Genomic DNA, 16,186 nt, shown 5'->3' on the forward strand with positions numbered 1-16,186 from the left:
TAACCATTATACTCTTGACTGCATTAATATCTGTCTTGACTAATTGTATTGATATTTTTGTATTATTTTTATTCCATACATTACCATCTACATGTACATCAATAGAAACGGACCTTCGACATCATTCTTGTTTTCACTTGTGCTTCACATAATCACATCAGACAAGAAGATTGCAAAGAAACTATTCCAGGTTTTCACAAACGAAAACGATCTTCATTTTGACATTGTTCCGCCATATCATATTCATCATTTGCATTTACATATATACTTTGTATTAAAAGTTATGTCTGACATAAGCATTGCACACTTCATTTTACTTGTTTTCATTTCTCACTTGCACGTATGTGTAGGTATTGAAGCTGTGTGTAGACCATTGTCATTGTTTGGATCTGCACCAATTCACCATTATCAATCAAATTGTTTGTTTCACTCCATTTTGTCCATTTTTAATTTCATCTTCTGAAGAAAAAAAAAAGGCCTTGAAATTTGTTCTTGGAGAGGCACCACAGTTTCACTCTATTAAGGGCACTTCTATGGGGATAATTCAAACTTGCATAAGAACCCAGGTCGAAATTCCAGTTGAACCTAGTTAAACTGGGTTTAACTGGAACTAGTTGAAACCAGTTGATAAACTAGTTAAACACAGTTAAAACCAGTTGGTTTAATATGGAAAATGGACAGAAACCAACTGGTTTATAATTTCAACCTAGTTGAACACAGTTAAACCTAGTCCAAACCAGTTGGTTAATATGGAAAATGGACGAGTTTGGTCACTATCCAGTTGAACCAGTTGACACCAGTTAACTAGGTTCAACTGGAATTTTGAACTGGGAACTTCGCAAAGGGCACCACAGCAAAAGCTCAGGGCACCACGCCAATAGCTGTGGGTGTAGTGGGCTATTTCAAGGCCTGAGTGCTTCTAATTATTGAACCATTTTGATAGAAAAAACACAGAAAAAGAAAAAAAATATCATTTAAAAAATTGTTAATTTATAACGATTTAGATTAAACCATTGCACCAGTAAAAGTCGCTTATCTTTGTGTGAAAAAAAAGTGAGCATTTCTCTTATTGTGAAAACTAAATCCCAGCCGTTTGTAATGATGATGTCAATTTGCCCTGCAATAGCTGGACTTATTCACACGTTCCTGAACATCGAAACCATTGCCTGATTCATGTAGACCTCTTGACCTCAAATTGACCTCTGACCTTCTTCAAAACAGATTGGTGAGTTTAGACCCAACCATCTAGGAAAGGCTTATGCTGACAAATAAATCTGTTAGAGGAAAAGGTTAAAATTTGATTTGTAATCAATTGTACACCATGTTTTTCACTGTATTTTTCACTGTATTTTGCCATTGAATCACCTGTAGTATGTCATTCATATCGGTTTCATTTCATTTTCACTCGAAGTGACATTCTGTGGGATCAGCCTTGTTTCAGTGTGATGTTTTTATTGTTTTCACTTCACTAACATCAGAACATGAATGCACTTGTCTCAACTCATGAAATCAATCAGAAATCATCATCAGTTTTGATCATCAATTTAATCAGGATCACCAAAGACCTTACGTGTTTATGTTTGACACGTACTTAAACTATTGACCTCTTGCACGCATGTCACACACGGCGACTGTTCCACGCTCACCATTTTGGTGGTCAATAGGTTTACGTTCAAACGCAGCGTCGCCTAAATCGCGCGCTTCACTGAATAACACACAATGACATTGACCACCAAAATGACGCATCCCAGATTACTCTGATGATGACGTCAAGTGAATTAGGTCAATAGAGATGTAACATAGATCATCATTTCCACAGGAGTTACGATCCGAGGACTGAGGGCCTCTGGTAGAACCAACAATCTGGTCGTCGGACAATCATCAGATGTCACCATTGATGCAACAGCAACGTTTACAGATGGTAGCAGAGACATCTCTGGTAGTGGTCTGTGGCGGCTGGGTATCTTCGGTAGTAAAAAAGCTGACGGCAGAGGTGAGAAATTTGACTACCAGAGTCAGACTCTGAGCTCATCCCACCAGGCACAACCTCTCACCCCAGGAGGATCCAGGGAAATGAGCTTCACTGGGGCTAAAGCCGAGTTTGACTGGCTGTCTGTTGGATGCAACGGATTCAACTACCTCTGTTACGACTTCTCCAAGGGACCTGATACTAATCCCGACTTCTCGTTCAAGTCTCTTCCCACCGGCGACACGATGACTCTTTGTAATGAGCAGCAGTGCAAAGCAGGTTTGTACAAATTGTAAAGTTTCTTCAACATTTGAATTCCATCGTCCACTGCTTTGTCTTTTTTTAAGAAAAAAAAAAACATTTTCAAAATAATGAGACATCATTCAATATGTTCACTCCCACAAATCAAAAAGTTTCCTTAGCATATACATTCCAATGTTTCAGTGCTCTGTTTTCTAGGATTTTTTTTTTCTTCTCCAAAGTAACGAGGCACCATACCAACTTATTACTTCCACAGGAACTACAATCAGCAGCACCAGTGCCCAACTTAACAGTGGAGAAGTCGCAGATGGTCGCGCCGTCAACCCTTACTCTGTCTCATTCAGTGCCAACGGTGGTGGCACTGGCATCGTTGGAGAAGGCCTGTGGTCTATGAGTGCTTACGGAAGCACCAACGCAGACGGTTCTGGCAAGATGCTCGGTGAGACGGCACAGCTTTTCAACCAACGACAGGCCGATATGAACTTCCTGCCTGCACAGAGCACCCGCCTGAACTATGAGAATGTTGACTTCAACTTCGACATGACGGGACTCACTTGTGAAGATGTCAAATATATCTGTCTGAAGATGGCAAAGGGAGAAACTCCCGAGCCAGAGTTCAGACTCCAACCTCAGCCTGACGAGAGTGTCCTTACGAGCTGTGTGACAGCAGAGTGCTCAGGTTTGTCAAATCTTTCTACTTGTTATAATAACTGTTATTCTAATAAACTAATAAGCATTCTCTCAGGGTTTTCTTTTTGTCATTAGTTTTGGGTAAACAAAGATACATTTACTAGAGCAGGATTTGAACCTATAACTTTTTGAGTTATGTGCCAGCGCTGCAACTAAGCCGTCTAGTCCAAATGTTGGTGGCCTCCCTATTGTGGTTTATTACTTAAAGTTTTGTGACTGTGGTGAATACTAGACAATGCACCATATGATAGCTGACTGCCCACATTTGATTGTGGCATACAGTCTTTCATCAGGCATCAAAACCCGCCATCAACTGACTGTAATACTTTATTAGAGCCATTATACACTTTCGGCACAGAAAAGAAAAAAAAAGTTCACAGATTAACAAATAACTTACAGGGTTTACAGAAGGTAATGGTGAAAGACTTCTCTTGAATTATTCCATGAAATGCTTTACTTTTCGCGAAAACATTAAATCAATTCTCGTTGTCGAGAATTACGGATTTATTTTAAACACATGTCATGACACGGCGAAACGTGTGGAAACAAGGTTGGGTTTTCCCCGTTATTTTCTCCCAACTCCGATGACCAATTGAGCCTCAATTTTCACAGGTTTGTTATTTTTTTTATCAGTTGTGATACACAAAGTGTGGACCTTTGGACAATACTGTTTACCGAAAGTGTCCAATGGCTTTAAGAGAGTGATACAACGTACTACATCATCATCACTTCAAGTTTGTTTTCAAGTACAAGAATGCATAGCTTCCGAAATTGCTCAAAATAGTACAAAGAAGAGGAAAGCACAACAAATCAACTGCTAAATTACATATTGTCTGATACCCAGGATACGCGTGCACCAAGCAATTGGTTTAGCAAATAGATTTCATTTAAGATCTTAAAGTATTGATCCTAAAATGTTTTGAATTTTGTTTCTGTGCAGGAGTCATTGCGGATAGATTTGAGTGGGATTACTCTTCTACAAATCCCATGCCTGGTCGACAAACGCCTGTAAACTTCAACGCCCAGCTGTCAACAAGATCCGGAAGCCGTGACTTGTCCGGCAGCGGACTGTGGCGTATGGGCATGTACGGAAGCAGGAGTCCCGATGGCAGTGCAACGGATCGTTTCGGCTACGTCAGCCAGGCTCTCAACCCTGACGGCGCATCAACCATGCTTGACGGCGGCTCTACAATGAACATCAGGAATCAGGAAGTTGACTTTGACATCGGATCCATCGGCTGCAACGACTATGGTTATGTGTGTGCTGAGTTCACCAAAGGAGACATGCCAGAGCCTGATTTCAGATTTGAAGTGTCTGGCCGCTCTGACACCATGATTGATAACGTCTTAACGTCTTGCAAGCAACAGAAATGTTCAGCACGTAAGTTACTCAATCTTGTATTACGTAAAATACTTGCTCCTGATAACTAGAGCAGGCTATAGTTGAATCGTTGAAACCAATTAAGAACTCACTCTGCGATAGTGAAGTCAATAGCGATGGAAAAGTTATCAACGATTTTTGTTATTTAAAGCTATTTTTTTGAAGAAAAGAAAATTGTGTACTTTTAATGTTTTTAAACATTTAATGTTTGAAAATAAACCATAAACCTTAATTTTTCTGATTGGTCATCGCAGGTGCTGTCTTTACTGGTTTGGAGACTTCAATCCGAGGGGATGGTCCAGTTATCGAAGAAAAGAAGGACAACACACTGCAAATGGACATTACTGGGGTCACAGGTGAAGGGTCAACTGAAGTGTCTGGCAGCAACCTCTGGACGGTTGGCCTGTACGGAAGCGCCAGGGCTAATGGGCAGGGTCGCCGACTCGGCTACCAAACCCAGATCCTCGACCAATCCCAGATGGATCAAACCCTCCAGATGGAATCCGATCTACCCTTCATGAATGCTCAGGTGAACTTTGACATGACTGGACTCCAGTGCAAGGACGTCAAGTATCTGTGTGCTGAGCTGGGGAAGAATCGTAACGCTAAACCTGACTACACATTTGATGCTGTTCCAAACCAGAGAGCTCTGGTGTCTTGCACTGAACTCGGTGACAGATGCAAAGGTAATCTTGATCTCCACACTCTCACCATGTTAATGCTGGATCTGTAAACATATGAAGATCAATTCAGTTTGCTAAAATATCCTATAAAATATGTATAAATAAAATGATTTTTTTTGTCATTTATAAGGCCAGAAATCAATGCGTCCGTCATGCATTGTGCAATGCATTGTGTGCGCTAAAAAAAAAAGTGCAAGCCATGCAATACGAATAGTTTTTACGGATAACGCAGTATCTAATATGGATGTGGATTTATGTGCGCTGCGCGACTTTCATTTTTGCAAATGACGCACATATGCATTAGATAGAACGCATGATGGATACACAGAATTCTGGCCTTTTGATTGATAAAAAACAGTTTTTATTATACATGTAAATGTGCAATGCTTTAAAGAAAAAGTGAAAGATTAGAAAAAGTCAAACCAATACTGATTAATCAGTATTTAAAAAGATACTGATCAAAACGTTGAGTTATCTACCACCGCTTCTTTTTCAGAACCCACACAACCCTCTCTAAATAGATTTTCACTTAGTGTTTTCGCAAGCCCATCAAGCTGAAAAGTATGTTTTCCCTCAAACACAAAGTGGAAAGTTAACTCAAATATGAGGGAAGCCTGTTTCTGCTGAAAATCATGTATCTGAATTATATGTGTTTGAACCAAAAGCATCACATTATTAAACTGACTGTTCACTTCTTTGATTTAAAACCCAGGTGTAACTCTTACTGATATGGATTGGTCATACGAGGCTGGCAGGAGACAGTATGGAATGACAACCCCAGTGACTATCGATGCAACCGTACGGACCACCCCACAAAGTCGTGAACTTCAGGGCTCTGGACTGTGGAAGATGAATCTTTTCGGCAGTCGGAACGCAGACGGTTCTGGCATGAGACAACCGGAGCGTACACAGGTCTTGGATTCCTACAATCAGGCCAGAAGTATGCCAGTCGGAGGGCCAGTCGAGTTCACCGATGTCGGTACCAGTTTCCCGATGGAACAACTCGGCTGCGGAGAGTACAAATATCTATGTATGGAGTTCACCCAAGGAGACTATCCAAGTCCGCAGTATGCATTCAGGACATCTGGCCCTGGCGATTCCATCGTCAGCTGCAAGACTGCAGAATGTGGAGGTTTGTATTGTTTATTGATAGATATTTAGGATGGTGGCGGCCATCTTGTTCTCCATTCCTCATTCAAAATCAATAGAACCATGCTGAGGCTGAAAGGAAAGCATATTTCCTGAATGAAGAACTGGAACCCTGATTATCATTTTTTTTCTTTTTTTCGGGAGTTAATGAACAGTGCAAGAAAGTGCTACATGGCTGTTTAGCTCATCTCAAACTGTAAACTTTAACATTAAAAGTAGCAAGATACTTGTTCACATACTTAGGTCAAGAATATGATGCTTCTACAAGTGAACTTAAATTATTCAAAATTTTTGTACGGATCTTTTCTGTGTAACGACAGTTATCAGGGCAGTTCTTGATCAAAGTTTTGACACTGTCCTGCCAGCCTTTATTGCCCTTTCTCCCCACACCTGCTTCACCATGCCCAGACTTGAAACCCGATCAGTCCAGCCATTTGATGGGGAATAGAGCTCCTACAGGCCCCACTGAATTCCCTCAAACCCAATACAAGAGGAACAAATCTTAATATCCTCTCAAATTGCTTGTATGTCTCAACAGGTGTGTATGTATCTGGTGTTGACTCAACTCTCCTTGGTGGTGATCTCTACGAGGGAAAATCCAGCAACTCTTTACGGTTTGATACAGTCGTACAGACGACAGACGCGAGCACTCCCGTCGTCGGCCGTAATATGTGGCGCCTGAACATGTACGGTAGCCAGCGTTCCAACGGCCAGGGGCCTCGCTACAACCAACAAGACCAGGTCCTGTCTGAGTACTTCAGCAGCCGTGAGCTGATGACCCCAGGGGAGCCCATCAACTTCCAGACGATTGACGCAGAGTTCGATATGACAGACGTGGACTGCAGGAAGATGAAATTTCTGTGTACGGAGTTCAGTCGTAACCCAGAAACCGCAGTGGAGTTTGAGATGACCCCTGTCCCCAATGCGAAGGTTCTCAAAGACTGTATGGAGATTCCTGAAGACATGTGTAAAGGTAAATTAAAGAGTGTATGTACTTTTTGTAGGACAAAAAACACAATGTCCACAGATTTACACTAAACTTACCCAGTTTGAAGATAATGATAGTAGAAACCTTCCCTGAAAATATAACTTGCTGAGGTGCTGTAGTTTTTGGGAAATGAGTAAAACAATGTCATAAAAATAATTTTGGTCTCATGAGACGAAATTTATTTTAAGCATTTACAAACGTATTTTCATGACGTTGTTTTACTCATTTTAAAAAAAAAATGCAGCACCTCAGTAAGTAATATTTGAAGGGAAGCTTTCCACTATCATTATCTTCAAACCCTGTAAGTTTAATGTAAATCTATGGACATTTTGTAAAAAGTACCCAAATCCATTAAGATTGGTGCTCAGTAAACTGCTCAGTAAACTCAGTAAACTGGATTTCACAAAGAGTTAAGACCAGTCTTATGTCGAGTTAGGACGAGTTACTCGTCCCAACTTAGAACTAGCCTTAAGTTTTTAATATCTCCTAGGACAAGTCCTAAGTTAGGACTAGTCCTAACTCTTTGTGAGATCAACCCAGGTATAGCAATATTTAATCGTGCGTTAACCAGCACCCATGAAACGTGGCAGGATTTCAGCATTGTTATCCTTGGTCTTAGTTGTTGCTATAATCTCATTTTGTTAGAAAGTAAAACCTCAAACCAAAAAAGAGTTTTCAAGTTGTTAATTAATGTGTATGCCACAATAGTACCAGGGTTGCTCATCTGTAGGTTGCTATACAAAAGCTTGCCTAAACTTTTTGAATAAGCAACTGTCTCTGCAGTCAAATTTCAGCAGTATCTTGTGACTTTAACAATTCACAAATCTAACTCAAAAATGGATTATTGGTCCAACACATCTTGAACTGGAACATTAACAACAAAAATAACAAGTTCTTGTATAGCTCATTTAACAATATTGATTAAATTGATTAAAGGCGTGAGCTTGAAGTGAAGTTTAAGTAGGATTTGAAATTTTGCATGGTGGAAATACGATATAGAAAGGTTTGCGGTAACACCATGTAATGACTATCTCTAATGAGTTGGGGTGGTTCTGAAAAGAACCGTTGGTTTCAACTCTACGTTTCGATCAGTATGCTCTGATCGTCTTCAAGTGAAGTTTGTTCAACTTCCATTTTGTTTTTCTTCAGGTGTGATAATCGATGACATGGATTGGACCATGAAGGTACTGTCCGACAGTGTTGTATCTGGCCAGGCCTCACCCATCAGACTCGGCATCAACATCGACTCAAGAGCAACTGCAGGCAGTGCCAATGGTGACACTCTGTGGAGAGTTGCCACATACGGTGCCACCAGGCCCGATGGTAAAGGCAAACAGATGGGGCTTAGACGCCAGATTCTTAGCCGTGACCAGTCCAACCGCGACCTGACCGCTGGAGACACCCTCTCCTTTGAATCGGTGGATACCGAGTTTGATTTGTCCGCCCTCGGCTGTGAATCTGAGTTCCAGTACCTCTGCGTTGAGTTTGCCAAGGGACTGAGAGCGCGACCGGACTTTAAGTTCCAGACCGCTGATGGAGGAGAAGTTATAAGAAGATGCAAAGACCAAGACTGTCGCAAAGGTTAACAAACGCCCTTACTTTTGTTTTTATTCAAATAGGTTTTCAAAATACTATCATTGATTATTTTATTTATTTTATTTCAATTTTTCGGACAAAAAAAAGAAAAACAATAAAACAAGCACAGGCCGTCCAGGGAAGGGCAAAAGTAAAAAAAACTGTCATCAAAAAAGATGCGCCCTCCCAGACCTAGCTCATAAAAAAACACATTTACAAACTTGATACAAACTTTGAAAGGATAAATACCAGGGGCCTTTCTCAAAGCTCGGCTTGGGCTCCGGCTCAGGCTTAGGCTCCGCGTGCTGTGTATGCAGCTTGCATTTAACCTGCATTTTGGAGCAGCGCGTATTGCACGGATATCAGCACACGGAGCCCGAGCCATAGCCCAAGCCGAGCGTTGAGAAAGGCCCCAGGTTTCAATTTGCATCAATATTGGGTTGAACAAAAAGCTGTTTTCTGGAGCAGGATTTGAACCAGCAACCTCTGGATTAGTGCACAGGCACTCTAGCAACTGAGCTATCTAGCCGTTTTGTTGACAGTCTCCCTATTTCGTTGATATCCTTATCTTGGTATGCCAGTTATCAATAACATATCATCTTCAACTGCCATACGTATGGTAATGCAATATTGTTGGGCTTTTCTGGATGGTGCACGAAGACGGGAACATGATAAGCTGGGGCTTAGCTCGAAGAGCAAAGAAATCAAATTTGTAGCGGGCAAGATTGAGAGTAATTTTGGCTTTTTATTTACAGGTGTGAAAGTGAATGGCTTGGAAGTCATCACCAATGATTACTCCATCCTGAAGGAGAACGATCCTTACAATAGAGTCATGTTTAACATGAAGGCATTAACAACCCCAGACAGTGGTGGTGTTTATGGAGATGGTCTTTGGGACCTCACCCTGTTCGGAAGTGACAGCGAGACCGGTATGGGCCGCCGTCTAAACGCCCAGAGAGGAGCATTCAGCAAGTATCAGGTCAACAAAGACGCCTACCCAGGGGAGAACATTGACTTCGGAATGGTGGACACAAACTTCAACATGCAAGGCTTGTCTTGCAGTGATGTACGGTATATGTGTGCCGAGCTGACTCAGGGTGCCAGACCAGAACCACCCTTTGAGTTGTCACCCGTACCGGATCGTACCGTCCTAAAGAAATGTTTCCGTCAAAAGTGTGATGGTGAGTACAATACATTCATAAATTGATGATTACCGATCAAGAGGAAGAACAGGTAAACCGAAAAGTACAATTAATAGTTTCGCTTTTGAAACTCCCTCTCCTGTGTTAGTACAGTGTACATCATCTTATTTTCTTTCAGCAAACAAATAGTTTTGGTCTAAAAAAATCATTATCCAAAACGTTTGGTTCTTCAAAACTCAGCAATAGCACACCACATGTACTAATTACATCAATTTTGCTCAAAATACTTGGATGTCAAACAAACATTCCACTGCTTAAGCGATCACGCCATCATCAACGCGCCATATGGCACTTGTAGTAGTAGTGTAAGTCGAGAAAACATTTGTACATTTGTCTGAGATCCGGGTACTAAGGTTCCATTTTTAGCATAAGTGCGGATTCTTATTGAATTCCAATCATTGATTCTCTTAAATTGAATTTCCTTCTGATCCAGGTATCACTATTGACAGCACTGATCTACGTTCCGATAGCTTTGACATATCGGACGGACAAAATGAGATGGAATTTGACGTCTCAGTCACCTCCAATCCTAACAGCGGCGACGCAACCGGAAGAAACCTCTGGAGGCTGGAGACCTTCATCGCCAACACTCCCTCCGGACGCGGAACCCGCCGAGTCGTCAGCCGACAGAGCCTGACCCCAGAGATGGGAAGCCGGGATCTAAGAGCTGGCTCCCGATTGACCTTCAATAATCTCGCTGCACGCATCGACAAAGAGGACGTACCGTGCGAGGAGGGAGGCGGATATATGTGTGTCGAGCTGTCACGCGGGGACACTCCCTCTATACCTTTCACTCTGTCCGGGGCCCGCGAGGGCGCAATGACCAAATGTAGAAAACTAAACTGTGTCAAGGGTAAGAGGTCATGACGCCTACCTCGGCGGCGTGTGTGAACAAGCAATTGTATACTTTAGTTGTCTTTAACCCCTGTGTGACCACAATGTGCAAAGAAATCAACATCTATCGCTAATCCTAACTATAACATCCTGTAATCTTGTAAAGTTCATGCTAATCTGATGATGTGTGTTTTTCTATTTTATTTTGGTTGATATAATAATGTACCTTTTCTCACAACTGTTTGTTTTCTCTTCCTTGCCTGTTTTCCATCGGTGCCCTCTTGATTTGAATGGATGCTCACAGCTGTTAAGGTAGGTAATGGGAGTTGAAATGAAATGATGAAATGTTTAAACTATCTCCTGAACCTTGGTATCAAAAGTAACAGTACGATAGAGTTCATTTCAGTTTAGTTCTGTTCAGCTTATTTTCCACTCAATCATTACAAAATGCTACAAACTATGGTATTGTATACTCATTTGATGATTTTATTCATTTTAGTCATTTAACCTTAAAAAAAGTCTCCTTATTAAGCAAGCTTGTTTGGTGGAGACCTCCAATATTAATTTTACTGGGTTATGGAAGTACTGAGTAAGAACCTACAAGTTTAATCTAGTTTTACATGTAGGGAGATACAATACCATTTCTAAGTATGCAATCTTTGTTTGATTAGTTTTTGGTGTATGTCTTTTTTTATTGTGGGGGGTGGGAGGGGGTGGGGCGTGAGCGAGGAATTAATGTAATATTAACCTTTGCTTGATTGTGTTCTTTTATTAGCCCGAAAAAGGACCCAGGGGAGATAAGGGCCCCCAGGGTGAGCCTGCCGAGATGCCTGTAAGTTTGTTTTCTTACTTTTGTTAAAAACATAAGAAATCATAGCACTTGCATTGTCCAATGTTTTTTTGGAATCACAGTATGCAGAAATTTACTTTTCCAACTGTGGACCCTACTGTCCACTTTAGTTACAGGTCCCTGGTTTGAATGTGTATACCTACTCGCCAAAACACAGTGATCATTATGTTATGAATACACACAGATTCGTCATTGTTTGAAATAGAACAAGAAACTAAAGCAACAACTTTTTTTTTTTTTTTCAATGTAGGATATGGCCGCCTATTCACCACCCGGACCCCTTGGGCCAGCTGGACCTGCTGTAAGTAAAAATCAGTGATTAAGCTATTTTTTCTATTTATTTTATTTTATTGTTAAACAAGTTTCCCCCAATCAAACCTACAAGAAGAAAAATATTACAGATGAAAATAACTCAGTGGATCTCTGAAGGTTGGAATTGATATTCCTCTTGAAACAGTCTATTATTGTAGGATGGAGGGAAACATGCACCAGGCAAGAAATTGTTAAAATTGAAAAAGTCGCCTTGGAAGTCGCCTGTCACAAGGCATAAAAGGCCTCTCCAGATACGGGCTACACGGAAGAGTGAAAAAAAGGAAGCAGAGATATTTTTAAAAGAAACCCGTTCTCCTTGTGAAGTTTGCATCTCTTTGAGATGTCGCAAATAGGTTCTGGGGTCAATTTCACAAAGATAAGTCTAGGCTAGTCCTAAGTTAGGACGGGGAACTCGTCATAGCTCAAGACAAGGCTAGTCTTGTGTGAAAACACTTTGTGAAATCCACCCCTGGTGTTGAATCTCCAATGTTGCTTACATGTATTATCTAAAGCCTAAATTAATTGCAGCCTGACTAACACAAACTTGACTTCATTTTACAGGGTCCAAATGGCCCCAAGGGATACCCAGGCCGTATGGGACCAGCTGGATTCAAGGTAGGTAACCACTACTTGTAAGCATCAATCTGCCATCCCCTGCTATAAGCACCAATTTATTCTGATAATTTCTGGTTATGGAAAAACCAAGAGCGCCTCATAAAGTGAACCTAATCACTGTAGCTCACAAACCTGGGGAAACCTGTAAACAAGGGTGCTTGTTTGTTTTTTTGTTTTTTTTTAAATGGAAATGCATTTCTTAGCAAAAAATATTTCTGTTTCTCCCCGAAGAGCTGCCAATTCTCCCCAATTATGCAGAAAGTTCCCTGAAAAAAACCCCCCATCTTTCCCTGTTCTGATGAAAAATCTCCCTGATTAGTGTAACGTTTTTCTTATTATGTTGAATGTAATTCTTAATATCTCCCTGACACAACCAATCAGAGCATTGATTGACCTGCAGTGGATCCATTGAACCCCTATGAACAAGCCAGCTCTTCTCTTACCTCTTCAGTTTCCTGACGATGACTAGAGCAAGCTAGTCGAAACGTTGAGACCAATTCAGAACTGACTCCGCGGCAGTACAGTTAATTACGATCCTATAAGCTAAAGTAGTAGTCCAGTCTATTTTCTATACCATCCGCCCTGGTAATAGTTAAAGCGCGAGACAGTCTCCCGAACCTCTACTCTGCGGCAGTAGAATAAAGCAAGACAGTTCTCTAAGAACAACTCTACCTGGCAAGTAGATACACACATGGTGTTACCGCAAACCAAATATACATTGATACCTCAGCATGCAATGCCTCAAATCCTATATACAAATATAGATTGTTACCTCACCTTGCAATGCCTCAGAATCCTATATACCCCTGATTGTTGTACAAAATCTCCCTGATTTCAAGATGTAAATGTTGGCAGCTCAACTACCCCCAGTCCTTTTCGATTTGAACGTGAAACAATTGGATGCACTTGAGGTTATCTGTATTCCATCCAAGTCCCCCATCAAAAGGGAGGCAAGAAATGTTGTTGGAATATAACCTTTTCATTCAAATGCATTAATGTACAAACAGAGTGCTAAATCTCCCTAACTGCGAGAAGCAAAATGTTGGCATCTCTGATACCCCCAGTCCTTAAGAATTTGAACGTGAACCAATTGGATGCACTTGACGTAATCTGTATCCAATCCGAGTCCCCCATCAGAAAAAGAGGCAAGACGTTTTGTTGAAAGGTAACCTTTTCATTCCAATGCATTTATATACAAACCGTGTTTGATTTGCTTTGTCTGGTTTCATCTTCGCTTCACAGGGTCCAGATGGAGACACAGGAGCACCTGGACTTCCCGGAGTTGATGGAGCCCCTGGACAGCCTGGACCCCCTGGAGAGGTAAACTTTAAATGACTACACCTCATGCATATGCATGATCCAGAGCCCAATACTCTCACTTGTCCATTCACCATCTTGAGTCGGATCCTGTTGACCATGCGCACACGCCCGCAAGCCTCGAAATGGCTCACAGCAACTGCCCTGGTGCCCTGTGCTTTTGCTGCGGTGCCCTCTGCAAGGTTCCAACACAATTTTCCATTTACATTTACCAGAGGGAAAACTTGCTGTGCCCCTTCAAAAGCGTTGCTCAACTCCTGTGCCAGTATTAACAAAACACCGTTTATCGTAATCATTGTAGTTACACCTCATATATAGATTCCTCAAATCTGATTGGTTAAAATTGAGACGTTGAAATAGCTGGGCCCCCCTTTTTCTATGAATATGACATCATAGTTGAGCAATCGACTGTGCCTGCCCTTAAACAAAAAAACGGAACAGTCACAAATAGGCTGCTCGTGTGTAGGCTACTGCCTGACGATAACGTTCCGTGTCAAGGCGCGAACTGTGACCTTTCTTCGCAGACGACCTTTCACCATAGTCAGGATTGTTGATTAGAAGAATCTTTAATATCATTCAGTATATATTATTTGGTATATAATTCGCTTTGATATTGACATCACCGAGGGCCTATAACTTTACCTGTGCCGATTATTAAGCAGTCAATATTTCTATACTGCCAATTCTGTTTTCATACCGTTCTATAAGTAGTTGGTTTTACCAGTAGTTTGTGTAGCTTTGTACATTGAAGTAACTTGAATAAAATTCCCCCTTCAGGGGGAAAAAAAAACCCTCATCTTCAAATTCATTGTTTTATCTCCATATTTTGTTCTCTTTCTAGGCCCTCGCCCCAACCTACCAACAACAGTACCAGAGCAAGGGACAGAGCATGGGATATGCACCTCAGCAAGTCATTCAGGTAAGGCTGGTTTCCCCAATTTGAATAACTCTAATAATCTACTTGAATTGGACATTCAATTAACCAAAAAATAACAGGTGACATAAAACATCAGTTTTATTATTTTTACCTTTAACAGTTCCTTGAACAAAAATCCAGGTACAAATCGAGAGTAGAAATATTCAGAAAATGCGATCAACTCTTTTTGGATCGGTTCTTTTCTTAAAGAATCCATAAAGAAGACATGTACAGCAACCAAAAAATTACTATTTGCACCAAATTTATTTTGCTGCATATAATAAGAAGAAAGTTGGTACAAATCATAGTTGAATAATCCGTAAAATGTTTAGAGATCAGAGTTGGTATAATTTTGTTTTATTTTCTGCTCCTTTAGGGACCACCAGGACCACCAGGCGCCCCAGGACCATCTGGACAACGTGTGAGTAGATCCTTCAAGATTAAAAATCTTTCAAATGTCTGAAGTTGGTCCATAGAGTGAAATCTAAGGGAAAGACAGATATGTAGAAACAAGATTCACCATGAGAGTGGTTTGACCAAATCTGTATGATTTGAAAATGTACTAGTGTGGCCATCTTGATTTTCTCCCATTCGAATCAATGAAACCAAATCGAGGCTGAAAGGAGAAATAGTCTGGTTTCTTTTTGACACAATGAATTTTAATTTTGGTTTTTACCCATACACCGATGTGTGTTAGCACTGTATACTCAGTACTTTCCCGAGTCCTGTGAAAAAAATATCACAGGCACGTTACTCGGGTGGGATTCGAACCCACGACCCTTGCAATTCTAGAGCAGTGTCTTACCAACTAGACTACCGAGGTTGCCCGGCAGCTAGAGGCAGTTCGAATCCTATGTTTTGGCAGCGGGTACCGCAACGATATAATAGATAATAAATTTGCATCGGGGATAAAGAATATTAATTTTGGTTTTTACCCATACACCGATGTGTGTTAGCACTGTATACTCAATGAATTTTAGCATTCAATACGGTCTGTTGATTACAAGGAGCATGACCAAGATGGTGGCAGCATTTTTATGGTGTATTTGGGGTTAAGACTATCCTGAACGGAGTGGCTGAAAAATCATGGGGGCCAAACCATCATTTGTGATTTTGTGTGATTTTTATGTTCCGTGTGTTGAATACATTATTGCAGCTTCTTATACATGTCATATTTTGCCTTAACAGGGAGTTCGTGGAATGGCAGGCATGATGGGAGAAACTGGATCAGTTGGACAACCAGTAAGTCTTTCTAAAATAGACTTCAAACATTTTCTGTCTTTGGAGGATCAATTGTCCTTTATCCTGAAGTTTTCAAGCGACACACTATACAACATACTTATGTCAGAGGCACTTTGATGGAAAGAGTAATTTTTTTACCCTGTAAACTCACTTTCTCATCAAGTCAAATTATTTTGTTTATAAGCAGATGTTTCAAAACAAA

The 16,186-nt window shown here is 40.9% G+C and overlaps 1 protein-coding gene across 1 annotated transcript in view; it reads left to right on the plus strand.

The window, feature by feature from the left end:
* LOC117288440 overlaps window positions 1-16,186 on the plus strand; it is a 64,200-nt gene that overhangs the window by 9,615 nt on the left and 38,399 nt on the right. Inside the window, exons 4-20 of the mRNA XM_033769302.1 lie at window positions 1,820-2,248; window positions 2,487-2,909; window positions 3,861-4,301; window positions 4,556-4,987; window positions 5,697-6,116; window positions 6,672-7,106; window positions 8,271-8,702; window positions 9,452-9,877; window positions 10,332-10,751; window positions 11,037-11,044; window positions 11,508-11,564; window positions 11,833-11,883; window positions 12,456-12,509; window positions 13,752-13,829; window positions 14,668-14,745; window positions 15,119-15,163; window positions 15,931-15,984. Of these exons, the coding sequence (XP_033625193.1) occupies window positions 1,820-2,248; window positions 2,487-2,909; window positions 3,861-4,301; window positions 4,556-4,987; window positions 5,697-6,116; window positions 6,672-7,106; window positions 8,271-8,702; window positions 9,452-9,877; window positions 10,332-10,751; window positions 11,037-11,044; window positions 11,508-11,564; window positions 11,833-11,883; window positions 12,456-12,509; window positions 13,752-13,829; window positions 14,668-14,745; window positions 15,119-15,163; window positions 15,931-15,984 (4,283 nt within the window). The remainder of the gene's footprint in view (window positions 1-1,819; window positions 2,249-2,486; window positions 2,910-3,860; window positions 4,302-4,555; window positions 4,988-5,696; window positions 6,117-6,671; window positions 7,107-8,270; window positions 8,703-9,451; window positions 9,878-10,331; window positions 10,752-11,036; window positions 11,045-11,507; window positions 11,565-11,832; window positions 11,884-12,455; window positions 12,510-13,751; window positions 13,830-14,667; window positions 14,746-15,118; window positions 15,164-15,930; window positions 15,985-16,186) is intronic.

Source organism: Asterias rubens, chromosome 3 (assembly GCF_902459465.1).
Source record: "Asterias rubens chromosome 3, eAstRub1.3, whole genome shotgun sequence".
Classification (NCBI taxonomy): domain Eukaryota; kingdom Metazoa; phylum Echinodermata; class Asteroidea; order Forcipulatida; family Asteriidae; genus Asterias; species Asterias rubens.